Source organism: Felis catus, chromosome B4 (genome assembly GCF_018350175.1).
Source record: "Felis catus isolate Fca126 chromosome B4, F.catus_Fca126_mat1.0, whole genome shotgun sequence".
Lineage (NCBI taxonomy): Eukaryota > Metazoa > Chordata > Mammalia > Carnivora > Felidae > Felis > Felis catus.
Window position 1 is genome coordinate 67,236,701 of NC_058374.1, and position 17,872 is coordinate 67,254,572.

The window sequence follows — 17,872 nt, forward strand, 5'->3', positions numbered from 1 at the left end:
AAAAAAAAATCCTTTCAATAAATCAGTTGTTGAATGACACTGAAAACTTTTGTCAGCAAATCACAAACTTTCTTACTCTTTTATATGGTCTATTCAAGGCTGATTTAATAGGCAGATAAATTTATAATGATGGTCTGGTGATTCATATTGATACAAAAGCCAAAAGAGTAAATTAATGGTGAAAATGATTAATCATGGGAATATTACATAATATCTGAAATAAATAATTTCTAATTTTAACACTGTGACATCTTCAGGTCTTAATACCATTCTTTCAGCAAACATTTCTTGACCACATACAATATTCCAAGTATTAAAATGATTAGGACTGCAAAGATGAGTAAGTTAATGCTTTCCACTCAGGGTCTGGTGAGCAGATAGACAATTGTAATGTGGTAAAGCATCAGATTTACTGGGACACGGAGAAGGAAGACCCAGACTCTGCAAGGAAGGTGGGGAAGAAGGTGGAATCACAAGAGGATTTTATATGCGGTTGGTGAGGCTTGACTTGTCATGAACGATGAGTACAAGTTTGCAAAGTATATAAATGATATTATTGGCTAGCAGTGATTGAATTCCTTAATATGTGTTATTTTTATAATTATTATGATTTTTTTAATGTTTATTTATTTTTGAGAGAGACAGAGAGAGACAGAGAGTGAGCAGGGGAGGGACAGAGAGAGAGAGGGAGACACAGAATCTGAAGCAGGCTCCAGGCTCCGAGCTGTCAGTAAGAGCCCCACACAGGGTTTGAACTCACGAACCATGAGATCATGACCTAAGCCAAAGCTTGGATGCTTAACCGACTGAGCCACCCAGATGCCCCTGTTGTTTTAAATATTCTACATGTATTGACTCACAACAACCCTACAAAATCAATGCCGTCATTATCCCCATTTCACATATGAGGAAACAAATGCAGACAGGTTAAGGAACTTGATCAAGTTCACATAATTTGTAAATACTGGAGTAAGCTTTTAAATGTAGGTTCTCTGGTTCCAGAATCCACACCTAATAGACTTTTTTTTTAAAAACAGATATGTCATACTAGGGGCGCCTCTGCGGCTCAGTTGGTTGAGCGCCCTGCTCTTGATTTGGGCTCAGTTTATGATCTCACTGTTCTTGAGATCAAGCCTTTAAGTCAGGCTCTAGCTGATAGGGCTGGGGCTGCTTAGGATTCTCACTCTCCCTCTCTCTCTCTGCCCCTCCCCTCCTTGTGCACTTACTCGCTCTGTCTCAAAATAAACAAATAAACATTAAAAAAAAAAAGAAAGAAAAAGGGGAGTTTCAATTGAGAGTGTAAAACTCAAATAGTATTAGCATCAAAACACTTAGGAGTTGCTGCCCTTTATCTTGATTACAGTTTTAGGAATTTTTAGTAGAGAAAAGATGCTTTCAAAATGCTAAGTATATCTGATAATTTACATCTTTCTTGATTTTCAAATATTTTATTTTAATCAAATTGAAAACAAGATATGCAAGTACCTCTTTGTATGACGACATAATCCTTTCGATAGCATCAGCTCCAGAGGCCAATAAATTTCGAGCAGTAGTAAAGGCTTCTGTCCGTTCACTAACCATAGCTTGTTTTTGGCCATCTTCTAGATCTAAAAGCAAATTACAAAACTATTGAGTTTTTTCAAGTAACTATTTCATTTTTACAAATGAAATGGTGACTAAAAAACCCACGTGTAAATTTTTCATTAATATCAGCAATTTTCTAGAAATTTAATGAATTATTGAAAATACAGTATTTGTACCAGATTTTATTTAAAGCTTCCTTTCATTATTTTTTTAGGAGAGAGTTAGAGCAATTAAATTACCAATTAAGACTATTTTCATTTAGCATTTTTTCAAACCTTTCCAAATTCAACATTCAGCCCTTCATAGAGTTACGCAGTAAAATGCTAGTGATTTGTTCAATAAACTAGTAATAACTGGAATATAAGCAAGTATTTCTAGGGTGATTCCTTCAATAGAAATGTAAATTAGCTGATCTTCATAATCTAGACTTAGTTTATATGTTTCACCCAAACTGTACCTACAGCACTTCAAACATACAATATTCCATTCACCTCAAGCATACAAAATTCTGTTTATTCTTTGGTATTTGCATATACCACTTGAAATGGTATATATACCATTAATATATATACTTACTACACTTCCCTTCCTTTTTTTGCCTAGCTCTTTCTTTAAGAAAGTCAACTCGTTAGAAGAGATTTCCCTGGAAACCCTCATCTGCCTTTTCTAATAAACTATAGGCTCCTTAAGAGTCAAGACTGTTTTTTACTCTTTATTCCCAGTACTCAGCAGAGTGTCCAGCACAGAATACACCTCAATGTGTATTGAATGCATGGATGAATAAATGGATACATGGATGAACATCCTAAATTACTGTCAAAGCAGAATTACGGTCAAGAGTAGGAGGTAGACTAGGTTTGAATGCAGGCTCTACTACTTAATGACAAATGGTAAGAGAAATAAAACAAGCCAATGACCTTCTTCATGCCTATTTTCTCATGTGTAAATGAGAGAATTCATACTACTATCTTAAACAATTGTATCTCAAAGGATTGTTGTGAGGTTTAAAGGTGAGATACAAATGAAGTATTAGTCTAATCCATGGCTGATAATAAGTGCTCTAAGTGTTGGCGGTGATTACTTTCTCTGGTTATTATTGCGTATGTACTCAATTTAGTCTTATTCTTCTAAATTGTTCTCCCCAGTCATTACTTTATATTTCCCATCATCTATAGGATTCTCTATAAATTATCTCCAAAGTTCTAAATTAAATACTATAAATTAATGAAAGTATTAGAATGCTATAGATAGCCATAGGCCCATTTTGATATATATTTCTCTCTGTTTTATCTCAGTGTAAAGTGTTTTTTTGTTTGTTTGTTTGTTTGTTTCATTTTTTGTGTTTTGTTTTCTACAACAGTGCAAATATTTAACTTGTGCCCTGCTAGGACTACCAAATACTTTTACCTTTACTTGCTCATAGACAGCTCAGCTGAGTTTGAAAGGGTTCCATGCATAATATAAGGTAAAATTCACTCAGCAGATATTTACTAAACAACTAGATGTGTTAAGAAATTAGGCACAGTATTATATGACATGCAAGGATAAATGTGATTTTCAGACTCTTTCCTTGGGGGACTTACAGTCTGGTAGGAGACAGAAGACAAGTTCCTAAATAAGTATGCAGGGTAGCCTATGACAAGAGTTAGTGTGAGGTGTTTGGAGAGGGCAAAAATCAGTTCTTGCTGCAAGACACAGGAAATGTTTCACGGAGCAGCCGACTGTGACAGAGGCCTTGAAGACTATGTACAATTAAGAAATCACAAGTACAGCATAAGTAATGGCACAGAGAAGGGAAATTTCAAGCAATGCCAATTGGATGATAAATAGCCTGCTCATGTTACAGAATGGGTGGTGGCAGGCACAGATTTCACTTGAATATCAGAATCACCATGTGTCCATGGAGACAATCCAATATGGTCCCTCCTGGCCCTACTGTTAATCACTGCTTTACAGAACTACCATTAGTCCCTTGAAGTTAGTTTCCTTGAAGAATGAAAAAAGAAAGGCTTTGAGTGCTGGTAGAAGTGAGGAGTGAAGGATGTGATTGGATAAATAGACTGGGAACAGAATGTAGATATTCTTAACACATTTAAATGTGATAAAATTCAGATAGCCACAAAAAATTACAGAAGGGTTCTCAGCAAGCTACAAAAATAATGAATTGCTATATCAGTTAAAGTTCTAAGAATAGGTTTGGCTCATAGAGAATCTGGCTGATGATCTAAAATAATTATGGAATTTCATGAATTTAGGTTAAAAGGGGTTTGAGTAGCAGCTTTCAGCAACAGCCTCTGTTAACAAGGAAAAACACTAGCACAGATGGATTTGTGCTTGATACGGCATGGTACTTTCCATGTTGATTTGGCAGATTAGTGCTTACTGGGTTTTCTTCATGCTTTTAGCAACAAAATTACAAATAGCTGTGGACAGATTTCATTTGACTTTTATTCTATTGGTTGTTTTTTGGCAGGTACTATGAGGACAGTGCCAGTAGTATTTTGTCATGCATACAACAGCCAACTGCATAACTTCTATGAAAAAGCCATTTCCTTAGTGGCAGAATATAAATTCATGACCTAGGGCACTCACGTATTTTGTATCATAGGTCAACACATTTTATTTTCCTCACCAAATAGTTTAAATATTTTGTCAAATGTTTCTCATTTAAGGATGTAATATTTAACATTATTTGCTCATTTTACTTCAACCTTTCAGCTCTGCAAATAAAAGTATATATTGAAAGATGGTGACATCTGTTATTCACTGCAAAGGTGAGAAAAAATTTAAAAACTAAGGTTATGTCATGATGCACTTGTCAAAAACCCTACAGCTGTACAACGCTAAGAATAAATCCTAATGTAAACGATGCACTTCAGTTAATAATGTGTGCATATTGGTTCATCAGTTGTAACAAATGTACCACACTAATACAAGATGTAAATAATAGGGGAAGCTGTGAGGGAAACTGGATATTTATTTGGAACTCTTTGTACTTCCTGCTCAATTTTTCTGTACACCTAAAACTGCTCTAAGAAAATTAAGTCTATTAATTTTTTGTTTAAGTAGGCTTCATGCCTCAAAGCAGGGTTTCAACTCACGAGCCTAAGATTCAGACCTGAGCTGAGATCAAGGATCGGACTCTCAGCAGGTGACTCTGAGCCACCGAGGCACCCTAAGTCTGTTAATTTTTTAAAAACTAAAATAGTAGGTTATTCCTCCATACTTTTTTCTTTGGACTTATAATCTGAGTTTAATTCTTTCCGCTTGAATTTTATCTTTATCATATTGACAAATCTCAGCAAAACCTTATGGTCTTTCCCTACCTCACACTGTATAAAATATCAATTCTAATTGGATTGAAGATCTCAATATGAAATGAAAAACCAATAATTTTCTAGAAGATAAAGTAGGAGAATATCTTCATGGCCTTGGATTAGGCAAATATTTCTTGAATAAGACATAAAATCACTAACCATACACACAAAAATGATTGATAAACTGAACTGTTAAAATGAACTTCTCTTACACACTATTAAGAGACTGAAAAGGTAAGAATAGAGTGGGAAAAGATATTTAAGATTGTGTGTGTGTATGTCTGACAAAAGTCACATTATAGAGTACACAAGAATTTTTACAAGTCAATAAGAAAAAAACAGAAAAGTCAGTTTAAAAGTGAGCAAAAAACTTATTGGCGCTTCATAAGAAAAGCTATCTGGGGTGCCTGGGTGGCTCAGTTGGTTAGGTGTCCGACTTCAGCTCAGGTCATGATCTCGAGGTTTGTGACTTCGAGCCCTGCATTGGGCCCCACATCGGGCTCTGTGCTGACAGCTCAGAGCCTGGAGCCTGCTTTGGATTCTGTGTCTCTCTCTCTTTCTCTGCCTCTCCCCTACTTGTGCTCTGTCTCTCTCTTTCTCTCTCAAAAATAAACATTAAACATAAAGAAACAAGAAAAGAATAATAATTAAAATGAAAAAAACCAAAGTAACTTACTCATGAGTTGGGAGCCCAGTGTCAGGCTCTGTGTTGGCAGCTCAGAGCCTGGAACCTGCTTCAGATTCTGTGTCTCCCTTTCTCCCTGTCCCTCCCCCAACTCATGCACACGCGCACGCACGCGCACGCTCTCTCTCAAAAATAAACACTAAAAATTTTTTTAAAAAAGAAAAGCTATCCAAATGGCCAATAAACAAATAAAGAGTGCTTAATCTCTTGGGGCCTGGGTGGCTCAGTCAGTTGAGCGTCTGACTTAGGCTCAGGTCATGATCTCGCGGTTTGTGAGTTCAAGCCCTGCCTCCGGCTCTGTGCTGACAGCTGGAGCCTGGAGCCTGCTTCGGATTCTGTGTCTCCTCCTCTCTCTGCCTCTCCCCTGCTCATGCTCTGTCTCTCTGTCTCTCAATAATAGATAAATGTTAAAAAAAAAAAAAAGTGCTTAATTTCATTAGTCATCAGAGAAATGCAAACTAAGGCCACAGTGATTTACCACTATGCCTAAAATGAAAAAGACTGACATCAAACATCGACAAAGATGTGGAGCAACTAGAACTCCTATGTGTACTGTTTGATACTATTTATACAAGTTTCAAACCCAGCAAACACTAATGAATGGTCAGTAGAATAATTGCCTTTACTGGGGCATACTGGGAACAGGAGTAAGTGGGACTGGGGACAGGGGGCTGAAGATGGGAATAAAACTAGCAAGGAGCATGGGGGATTCTGGGATGTAGGTAAGTTTCTATTTCTTGGGAGTGGTAATTATTTATATTTGTTAACTTTGTGACAGTTCATTGAGTGGTACACTAATGATTGGGTCCTTTACTGCATGTATGTTATACTTTAAAAATTATAGCTATGTAAAAGGCATAGCTAATTACAGCTAAAAAAGTATGTCTTTCTTTTTTTTATAAATTTTTTTCTCAACGTTTATTTATTTTTTGGGGGACAGAGAGAGACAGAGCATGAACGGGGGCGGGGCAGAGAGAGAGGGAGACACAGAATTGGAAACAGGCTCCAGGCTCTGAGCCATCAGCCCAGAGCCCGACGCGGGGCTCGAACTCACGGACCGCGAGATCGTGACCTGGCTGAAGTCGGACGCTTAACCGACTGCGCCACCCAGGCGCCCCAAAAAGTATGTCTTTCTTATGTTTTGGTAATTATTGTTACAATAAATTGGTCAACAGGAGAGGAATTACATCCAAATTGACCCATAATATAAAATTATATTCCAATGATTTGACATTAGAATATGAGACACTAACACAACAGGAGTTATAACTATGATTTTGTGGGAGGTACATTTTAGGAATAAAAAACATCACCCATGTTACTAGGTGATGATAGAGTTTAGTTCAATTCTTAAGCGCAGTATCTGTCAGTTGCTCTTTCTGCTCTGCCGCCTTACACTAGCAGACTACCAACAGGCAGATACTACCGGTAGTGCTAGTGGCCTAGAAGCCAGCTTCCCTGTTATATGCCTGTGATAAGATCTGGTAGGAGAGAACTGAAGTAGCTTTCTTTGGCCTTGCCCAGAACTGTTCTTGATACAAACAGAAGAAAAGGGGCCTATAACATTAAAAAATTGAGATGATACCAGGTGGCCAACAGACATATGAAAAGATGCTCAAAAATCACTCATCATGGAGGAAATGCAAGTCCAAACTACAATGAGATATCACAACATACCCATCAGAATGGCTAAAATCTGAACACAAGAAAAGCAAGTGTTGGCAAGGATGTGGAAAAAAGGAACCCTTTTATACTTTTGGGGGGATGCAAACTGGCGCAGTCACAATGGACAACAGTATGGAGGTTCCTCAAAAAACCGAAAATAGAACTACCCTATAATCCAGTAATTGTACTCCTGGGTATTTACCCAAACAATACAAAAACACTAATTTAAAGGGATACATGCATTCCTATGTTTATGGCAGCGTTATTTACAATAACCAAATCATGGAAGCAGCCCAAGTATCCATTGATTAATGACTGGATGTGGTATGTACACACAATGGAATATTATTCAGCCATAAGAGAAGAATGAAATCCTGCCACTTGCAACAATATGGATGGAGCTAGAGAGTAAAATGCTAAGCGAAATAAGTCAGAGAAAGACAAGTACTGTATGATTTCACTCATATGTGAATTTAAGAAATTAAATAAATGAGCAAAGGTAAAAAAAAAAAAGAGAGAGAGAGAGAGAGACAAACCATGAAACAAACTCTTAACTATAGAGAACAAAGTGATGGTTACCAGAGGGGAGGTAGTTGGGGGGGATGGATGAAATAGATGCTGGGGATTAAGGAGTGCACTTGTCATAACGAGCCCTGGGTGATGTATGAAATTGTTGAATCACAATATTGTACACATGAAACTAATATAACACTGTATGTTAACTACACTGGAAGTTAAAATAAAAAAAATTGGAGATTTTCTTCATAGCATTTCAATCTCTCTTTTGACACCAGATAAAAGGAATATCCTCTAAAAAATAAAATAGAAAATATACATAATTAACTATATCAGTGCTTCTTTTTCAACCATATGGCCACATGATTACTTAGTGTCAAACCAAGTTAAATCCCTTCTAGAGCAAGTTCCAGTATCTAATATGGAGGCCACATGGTGACGGGGGAAAACATAGCGCACTAGGAATTATGGAGTGCCTTCCATCCTTAGTGCTTCCACTAACCATTTGTGTGAACGTAGGCAATTCTGGGGCTCCAGAATAGATGACTTGGAAGCTCCTCTTCCGATGTGAAATAGCATGATTCTGTATGCAATTTTGTAATGGGAACTTGAACATAAACATAATCCTGCCCTTACCAGAAGATTTCACTTAAAGCTGTAAGTAAATGGTATAACAAAACTACTGCAGAACTATTTTCCTTTTCTCCTCCAAAAAAAAAAAAAGAAAGAAAGAAAGGAAGAAAGAAAAATTGTGCTCCTATACTTCTGATTTCCTAATCATTTCCAAATGCTTTGCTCCTTTAACTATGAGAACCATGCCAGCAAACATCTATTGACCATTTCTTATGAGGCAGGGAATATTCTAAGTTTTACGTATGTCAGTTTTAATCCTCATAACAACCCTGCTATAATTTCCCCCATTTTGGAAATGAGAAAATTGAAGCACAAAAAAGTTAAATGATTTGCCTGTAGTCACAGCTTTACCTAGTAAGCAAAAGGGCCAGCATTTGAACCCAGAAAATCTGACTCCAGTGCCCACATGTTAAGAATATAATAAATATTAACAATTGCTTCCACCTAAGCTTTTACTATTTGCCAAGGACTGTTTCTTTTTTTTTTTTCTTTTAATTTTCTTTTTTTAATTTACATCCAAATTAGTTAGCATATAGTGCAACAATGATTTCAGGAGTAGATTCCTTAATTCCCCTTACCCATTGAGCCCATCCCCCCTCCCACAACCTTTCCAGTAACCCTCTGTTTGTTGCCAAGGACTGTTTCAAAGCACATTAAATACTTTACATATAATTTCATAACAACTCTGTAAGATATATATTCTTATCCCTATAGTTAAGATGAGAAAACTGGGACATAGAAAGCTTATGTAACTTTCTCAAGGATGGTTAAGTATTAAACAGCAGAGTGAAAATTTGAGCAGTGGCCTGCTTCTTTCTTCATTCTATCTTTTCTCTATCCTACTTTTTCTCCTTTTCTCTTTGTCATTCCTCTCTTTTTATAAAAAGTTTATTTATTTTGAGAGAGAGAGCACAAGTGAGTGAGAGAAGGGTAGAGAGAGAGGGAGAGAGAGAATCCCCAGCAGGCTCTGTGCTGTCAGCACAGAGCCCAACTTGGGGCTGGATCCCATGAACTCTGAGATCATGATGTGAGCTGAAATCAAGAGCGAGACGCTTAACCGACAGACAATTAGGCACGCCTGCCATTCCTCTCTTATTCACCCATTTCTTTTCATGTCTTTTTGTTTTAAAATATACAGTATCATGTACTTCATTCATCTCTAACATAAAGGGCAATGCAGGGCATAAGTGTAAATTAAGATTAAAGACAAGAGTAGAATATAGGGTATGTAATTCCAAGACCCAAGGGCTCAAAGCTATGTCATTATCTAAAAAAATAAATAAATAGGGGCGCCTGGGTGGCTAAGTCAGTTAAGCATCTGACTTTGGCCCAGGTCATGACTCATGGTTCATGAGTTCGAGCCGCGCATTGGGCTCTGTGCTAACAGCTCAGAGCCTGGAGCCTGCTTCAGATTCTGTGTCTCCCTTTCTCTCTGCCCATGCCCCACTTGCACTCTGTCTCTGTCAAAAATAAATAAACATTAAAAAAATAGATAAATAATTTTGTCTGAGTAAAATGGTAAGCTAATATTTTTGTGTGTTAAATCATTGTAGGTCAAGTACATTTAGTAAAAATATACATATAAACGTTATAAGCATCATACAGTAACTTTAGAAGTTACAGAAAATATTGAAGCATACTTTTTTTTTCTTTTTTTTCAATATATGAAGTTTATTGTCAAATTGGTTTCCATACAACACCCAGTGGAAGCATACTCTTATAATGTTGACCTGTGAATTCATTTTTTGTCTATTTAATTGTCATATTGCTTCTCTTTGTATAAAATTTTCTTTTAAAAGAAACTTTAAGGGGCACCTGGGTGGCTCAGTCGGTTAAGCGTCCGACTTCGGCTCAGGTCCTGATCTCATGGTTTGTGAGTTCAAGCCCTGCATTGGGCTCTGGGCTGACAACTTGGAGCCTGGAGCCTTTTTCAGATTCTGTGTCTCCCTCTCTCTCTCTGCCCCTCCCCTGCTCATGCTCTGTCTTTCTCTGTCTTAAAAATAAATAAGCATTAAAAAAAAATTTGAAAAGAAGCTTTGAGAATTACTTTGTTCATTTGCATAAATGCTATCATTATCATAATTTCTATTTAAAATTTTAATGTTGTTTCTTTAGTTTAATAAGGCATGTTTTAGAATTTATAGGGTTTATTTTTAAATATCTTATTACATCACCTATGAAAGTAAGATTGTTAGATTCTTTGCATACATTGTTTACTTCCAACTGGTCTCTGTAGGGTTAATTTGTCACCCACTAATAGCTGCATTTTCTCTGTTCTTTGTTGAATACTCCAGGGTTTTCTAATAAGACCAATGCTTCTAAGGACTAATAGAACTACACCATTATCTCATCATTGGGGTTGTCTCTAATATTCCTCATATATGAAACCTTAAAAATACCCCTACATTTAAATAGACTTACTACAAATATCTGATAATTTTGTCAAGTTTCTTAGTAAAATTAATCCTAAGACCATAGGTTTTGAAGTGTCTTTTTTTTCTCTAATACTCTTTTGAAAAGTAATTTATTTTATTTCATTACGGAAGGATTAAGTCTAAAAATATTATTACTAACAATACCTTTTTCAATATAAACTTATTAAAATGATTTTTTAATAAAATTTTAAAACAGATAAAAGTCACTTTCCCTAGCAGTCTAAATGCACTGGCTATTAGACAGTTAAGTTGTGGAGTTTATTTGGTATATGTATAGCACTCATCACAAGGAATTGACAAATCTAAATTTACTAAAGTGAACAATTTTAGGTTAAGAATGACCCAAATTTGACAACTATTTTTGTAAGAATTGGTTAAAGCATTGAAGCACTGTTTCAAAACATTAAAGAAAAGGTAATTTTGTACTTGTTTTTATTAGACGACTTCCAATGAATAACTATTGATTCTCAATTCCATACCAAAAATAACTGTAACTATTCTGTTACACTATATTCTGTTATACTATTTATTCTTAGTGTTGCCTTTTGTTTTCTAGGTAATAATTTATCACCATGTATCAAGAACATCAAGAGTATGCTCTGTACTGTAAAAACATTATTTTACTAAAGTCTCACAATTCTCTGAAGTAGTGCTTCTGATTTTCATTTTATAGATGAGAAAATTGAGTTTTAGAATGTTTAATTAACATGACTAAGAGGATGCAGGCAAGAAGAGGGAAAGCCAAGAGTTGTCTTACTAAAAGCCCACGCTTTTCTCTAGTGCCTTCAACACCAAGGCCCATTTTGGTCGAGTGGTTTCTAAAGAGGAAGGGGAATATTTTATATCGTGGAAGAGCAGAGAATGATACTTCTTTAATCAATTCCCTCCTGTCCCTGCCAATTACAACCCAAACTCCCATCTTAGGTATTACACAACATTTTAATGTTGTCCTTCTTGCCCTTATATTTTTCATTTATTCCAAAGGATGAAAATGTTGGCAAAAACCATTGAGATGGTGATAGAATAGAATTAGATGCCTGCAACTTGCCAACTCCTACTTCCACAATGCCACTAAATCATGCTACCGAGGAAATTATCTACATTACCTACAAGTAGAGAAGACCTTGCTCTATGGCATGAAACACTCCTTGAAACAATATTCCTGGTTCCTTCATGTAGTCAACCAGTTCTTAAAATCACAAATCAGGACTAATCCAGTTATAGAATATCTATAGACTAAATGCATAGGATGTTCAGAACTGAAGTTTACAACACATGCGGAAAACTTGTATAATACTCTTTTTGAAGGTATTAATTTGCTTTGAATTTAAGTGCAAACTAGGGAATCATTTTGTATTAGGCAGAATAATTAAGATTGCTCAAGGTCAACTTCCAGAAACACTGCATCAGAGATCTCTGAAATATCTCAGAACTAGAAAGGTGTTTTGAGACACTTCTTTTCATATTGCTGGTCTTATTATTGGATGTTGCAAAGTCTGCCATTGTTTCTGACCAATAAATGACCATAGAATAATGACTATATACACAGTTTCACTCACACAAAACCAGCAGTGACACCTTCAAGAGAAATAATCTTAAACATATAGTTGAGATTGAGCATAAATGCCATTACCACCATCGGCAAAGCCAGTTGCAGTGATAATAGGTACAGCCACCATAATTAGTCCACTGCTGCTCCAAACATACTTCATCAAGAATTGCTCTATCATGATATACCACAAACGTTTGGATAAGATGAGGTTCATTTGATCTGCTAAAGCTTTGTAACTTTTCTGGAGTTGCTTCATTTCTACCTATGGAGGGAAACAGAGATAAGAATTAACTCAGCATGAGCTATAAAATTAAATACTGTATGTTTGAGGACTTTTTAAAAAGATAAGTACATATTATTTTGTTTTACTTAGGATATTATTATCTACGATCTAACAATGAATAAATATAGATCACTATCAGAATTAGTCATTATTTTTTAATTTTGGTCACACCTGTATTATTTTTAAAAAACCATGATACTCAAGTCAATAGAATATTAAGTATAAAATACATATAACTGATTTACAATTATGATTTCAAAATTATATATATAAGATGTTAAGATTAAATAATATCCTGTAAGACATGAATAAGCAATGTTAGAACCTTATCTTTCTTGATCACACCAAAAATACCTAAAAATAAAGATGTGACACATATACGTGTAATTAGACTCCATTTTTGAACTAACTCAATTTACTGGATTTTGTCATAAATGCAAGAAGCCTACAACATGCTATAATTTACATCACTGAGTTCAATGATTCAAGAGGAATGACCAATCAGTATGATTAATATAACGCATGAGACCAATTTTCAAGTGGCAGTAAAAGTCCTAAATTTGCTTTAAATTTTCTTCTTCAGGTTGCTGTTACTTTAAAAGTATTTTGATAATTGATGATGCTTCAAAAATTAAATAATGCTGCTTGGTAATTAAAATACCATCTTCAATTTTAGAATTCCTTAATATTTCATTTGTGAAGTCATTTGTGTTAAGATTTCAGATTCATCACCTTAAAAATTTCCATCATACTTAATATTCTGAAGTTACTTTAATGCACTGCCTGCTTATGTAATTAGGCTAACTATTTTAGGGATCTGCTTCATGTTGAAAATCTTTAATATTTAAAAATAACATTCTGGAACTCTTTTTCTCATCCTCATTACTTCTCTAATCTTAGCTTTTCCCTGAAAGCTAGACAAAATTTCATTTCACTGCCTCTTTTTATTTGTGTCAAAATATGGTACTGAACAGTAACTAATAGTAATGCAAATGCTATTTGTGAGACACATTCTCCTGCAATTCTTAGGACTGAAGTCAGTCCATTGACCAGGCAGGCAAAATTGTCAAACTTGTCTTTCATGTAAAAGCATTGGGTTTGTTTTTTTTCCCCCTTCTTGAAAAACAAAAGAACAACAACAACAACAAGAATACCATCCTAAATTTTCCATCCCAATGGAAATGTGTTTACTTAGTTTCCAAACAAACATTTTCTTCTAATGCTCTAGGACTAGTTAGAATTTTTAGTTTTAAGAAAATGCTTTAGAGAAAATTCTGAGCATATTTGGGTACCTGAGGTTAAGCAGGCTGTTTTTCAGATTGTTGGATATCTTATTCTTATGACACTTTAGAAAAGTTTGCACTCCATAGTTCTTTAACAGCTTGTAACTGGAAAGGTAAGGAAGCCTATACTTCAATACAGGTTTAGACGTCATAGAAATCTAAAACGCTAAAGAAGTGGGTCCATCGACAGTACAACAGATGGTATCTAGCACTGCAGTGGCAGCTGGAAGAGTCTCACATTTCACCCATCACCTTAATTTCTATCTTACCTTATGTCCTCTGTAAAAGGCAATTTCTTCAACATTGGCTATAATTCTGGAGTGCACATACCGCAAATAGCCTTTTCTGTGAGCTTCTTCAGCCACCAATTTGCCAAATTTGGGAGAGCAAGCTTTCAAAACTTTAGCAGTGGCATATACCACAAGTCCCGCTAATAGGGTGGGCCCAATTGGGCTTGCTCCTCTGGATGTAGCAGTCTGGATAAGCGTGTAGGAGGTCAAGATTACATCTAAAATAGGCTTGGTCAGATTGGAGTACAAGTGAGCCACAGACTGGGAGAACATCATAATATCCTCAGTAAGAGACTGGTCAGGGTTTGCCAGCCTCCCATCCATATTGATCACCTTATAATAAGTCTGATTTGTAAAATAGGTTTCATAGGCATGGTCTACCAGGCGAGTTCTGAAGGCCAAAGCCAATTTGCACTCCAGGTACCTTATTGCACTGTTAACAAAGGTGGCAGGGATGGCAATCATAAGCCACTTGATTAATTTGATGATGAAAGTTCGAGGCTTCTTTTCCACAATGCTTTTCACGATTTTTCCATCCAGACCAGCCACATAGATCGATAGAAAGGTTCTTGAGATTAGAGCCACTGAGTGAAGGCAGAGCCAGCCTGTTTCAGTGGTCACAAGTTTTGGAAAGAGAATTTTACGAAGTTCTAGTAGCTGTTTGAAAAAATCTGCATTCACTCCAGGACAAGGTTTTTTACAAGTGTTCTCGGTGCAATGCAGTATTTCTCTGTTCTCTGCAGCCGGGTAAACTGCTTCTTTTTTCTTCCTGTGGCCAGATTGCTTTAAACGCTTGCCAATGACGGGATAGAGTGTTTTCAGAGCATATGCCGCAGCCACCAGGCAGGCAGCCCTTTTAGCAGCACTCGATCTGGTCCATTTCACCCGATCAGCTGCTGCATTTAGCATATTTGTCATTTTCCCAGTTACCCAAACCGGCTTCAAAAAGAATTGGTTTTAAAAGATCATGCTCCGCGGGAATCCCCAGCAAATGTTTCAGAAAGTCCTACAGCGTTCCATAGTCTGCAGCATTTCTCCTCTTCTGTTGTTTTTGTTTTTGTTTTTGTTTTAATTTTGTTCTGCTGTGACAGATGCAGCAGACCTCAGACTCCACTGCATCTACGGGGATGAATCTCTCAGAAGCTCAAGCTGCACCAAGCCGCCCCAGGCTCCTCCCTCTCAGGCTCCTCATTGGCTGGCAGAGCGGTGGGACCTTGGAAGCCTCGCTGCCTCCCTTTGAACCTTGAAAATGAGGAGAGAGCAAAACGAATTACATCCTTAACCGGGAGTTCAAAGAGTTAAATGTCTATTTTTGGAGAGGTCGAATCAGGGCAGCTGCTGGCGACAAAACCTGCCCTTGCTACTGAGCATGCTCAGCGTCACTTAGAAACCCACAGAAGTTTCAGGATATACGTCTCTTCTCTAAGGTTTTAGTGGATACCACAAGGGGAAGAGCAAAAAGGAAGGGAGATTTTCAAGAGCTGTAAAACGAGATGAGGGAGAAGGAACGAGGGAAATGGGGGAGGAGGGACAAGAGTGTCAACATAAAGAGTCTGAAAAGAGTATTGAATGAATGTAAAATGGAGAGAAAAGAAAGTGACAAGTGTGGAGGCCACTGGAAAAAACAAAGTATCAAATACTTAGATATGATCTTTGGTGCCGCTGCCCCAACCCCCATTTTGTTTTTTTCTGTGATTCCACATGAAGTCCTAGAACCTATCAGACAAGTTGTAATTGAGGATATTCCTTTTTGTGGGTTTTTTGTTTTGTTTTGTTTTGTTTGGGGGGGGGTGTTTGTTTGTTTTTGGTAAATAGAAGTCTTCTGTAGTATAAAAAATAATTATTTGCTATACTCCCATCCGTATGTTTACTTGTCCTTATAGTAAAAATCTTCCAACTCCATAACGGCTATTTTTAGCAATGGAGCATATTTATTTACAATGTAACTATTAAATAAACGAGTGCAAGGTTTCACTTCTATCTCCTTCCTTGTGTCCTTTAGATAGTTGTTACTTGGAGGTATGTGACTCTATAATCAAAAGTTAACCATTTGGGAATCCAACCCCAGTTAGATGGTAGAAATAGCTTCTCGAGAACCTTATTTTTAAGAGATTTTGTTTGTTTGTTTTGTCTTTTTCTAGCTTTTGTTAAGGCTTTGAGATAATTTGATTACTTCCCACTTCCATTTTTGTTATTTGATAATAACCAAGAGCATTAAAAAAATTCTCTACATCACGAATGGAGGACTTAAACTGCTAAATAGCCAAGCAAAATTTTGCATATTTAAAAAAAATGTAAAGAGCCTTTTTTTTTTTTTTTGGTAAGGATGAGTATATTCTTGAATATGCAAAAACATTTTTGCTTCCCCATCCACCCCCATACACAACATACATACACATTTCTAGTCATCTGGAAGCCTGGGAAAATATGCATTAAACTAAAATGGAGGTTGGCAAATTACAACCCAAGCAGTGAGCCAAATTTGGCCCTTGAGCCAAGAACAGTTTTTACATTTTAAAGTGGTCAAAAATACATCAAAAGAAGAATAATATTTTGTGATGTGAGACTTTTATGAGGTTTTTATTTCAGCATCCAGAAATAAAGTTTTATTGGAACACAGTCATACCCATTTATTTATTGTTTGTGGTTTTCAAGCTACAGTGACAGAATTGGGTAGATAAAACAGAGCCTAAATATTTACTATCTGACCCCCTTTGGAAGAAGTTTCCCAACCTCTGTGATAGAATATATAACCTGTCTCAGTGTTGAATGATTTTCATTTTCATTTTACTGTGAGTAAAGAACTATTCTGACTTTTATAAGTAACAATATTCTTAACTTTCCCATGTACCTATATTAATTCCAAGAATCATCACAGGTCTCTTTTCATTTGTTTGCATTCAATTCAGCAAATTTACTAACATGTGAGTGGCAAAGTCATGCAAGTCTCTTTGATAGCTGGCCATATTAGCAGCACAATCATTTCATTTAAATTTACAAAGTCTGTATGTAGAGATTCTAATGTTAAGGTGGTTATTTTCAACATCTTTTATTCCTAATCTCATGCTTTTCATGTGTCAAAATGAGGCTGTCTTACATTTATAAATTTTAATTCTTTATATCACATCTCCTGACTGTGACAGGAGAAGTGGAGGGCCAGGGTAACCTTAAATGGAAGTGACAGGAGGATGTTCAGCCAGGCAGAATATGCTACACAGAGGGATGTGTAGGTCAGAAAGCAGCCGGCAATCGAGGCAAGTGGCTTACATCACTGGAGGCCAAGCCAATGTATAGAAGGAGCAGTGCAGGGGGAATCTAGAAGCATAGAACATTAGAGATCCAAATGGGCCCACACTTAATTGTAGGTAGGTCAGTTTACCAACTGATACTGACGCTGAGGTGCAGGAACACGTTTTAATGTCTTGGAGCGAAAGACTAGGTATGAGGAAAATAAGATAGAAATTTGGTTGCTAGAATTGTGGTATAAGGAAGGTTGAAAGCCAGTTACTAGAACTGGGGAAAAGGTCAATGTGAGATATGACTTGATGTTGAGCCTCTTAAGTACAGATCTAATTAAAACCATTTAAATTCTACTCCCATGCTTATATATATTCAAGGATATATACAAA

At 36.4% G+C, this 17,872-nt stretch overlaps 1 protein-coding gene and 1 long non-coding RNA gene across 2 annotated transcripts in view; one reads left to right on the top strand and one right to left on the bottom strand.

Moving 5' to 3' along the window:
- The window catches only part of ABCD2 (ATP binding cassette subfamily D member 2), a 67,683-nt gene extending 52,311 nt beyond the window's left edge, over positions 1-15,372 (bottom strand). The window contains exons 1-3 of the mRNA XM_011283869.4: positions 14,223-15,372; positions 12,469-12,649; positions 1,486-1,607 (exon numbers count right to left, since the gene is read on the bottom strand). Of these exons, the coding sequence (XP_011282171.3) occupies positions 1,486-1,607; positions 12,469-12,649; positions 14,223-15,161 (1,242 nt within the window). The 5' untranslated portion in view covers positions 15,162-15,372. The remainder of the gene's footprint in view (positions 1-1,485; positions 1,608-12,468; positions 12,650-14,222) is intronic.
- LOC111561346 lies at positions 1,602-16,217 on the top strand. The gene is made up of 2 exons (XR_002743846.2): positions 1,602-4,358; positions 15,335-16,217. It is a non-coding gene; the product is annotated as an uncharacterized LOC111561346 (long non-coding RNA).
- Positions 16,218-17,872: the final 1,655 nt, after the last annotated feature.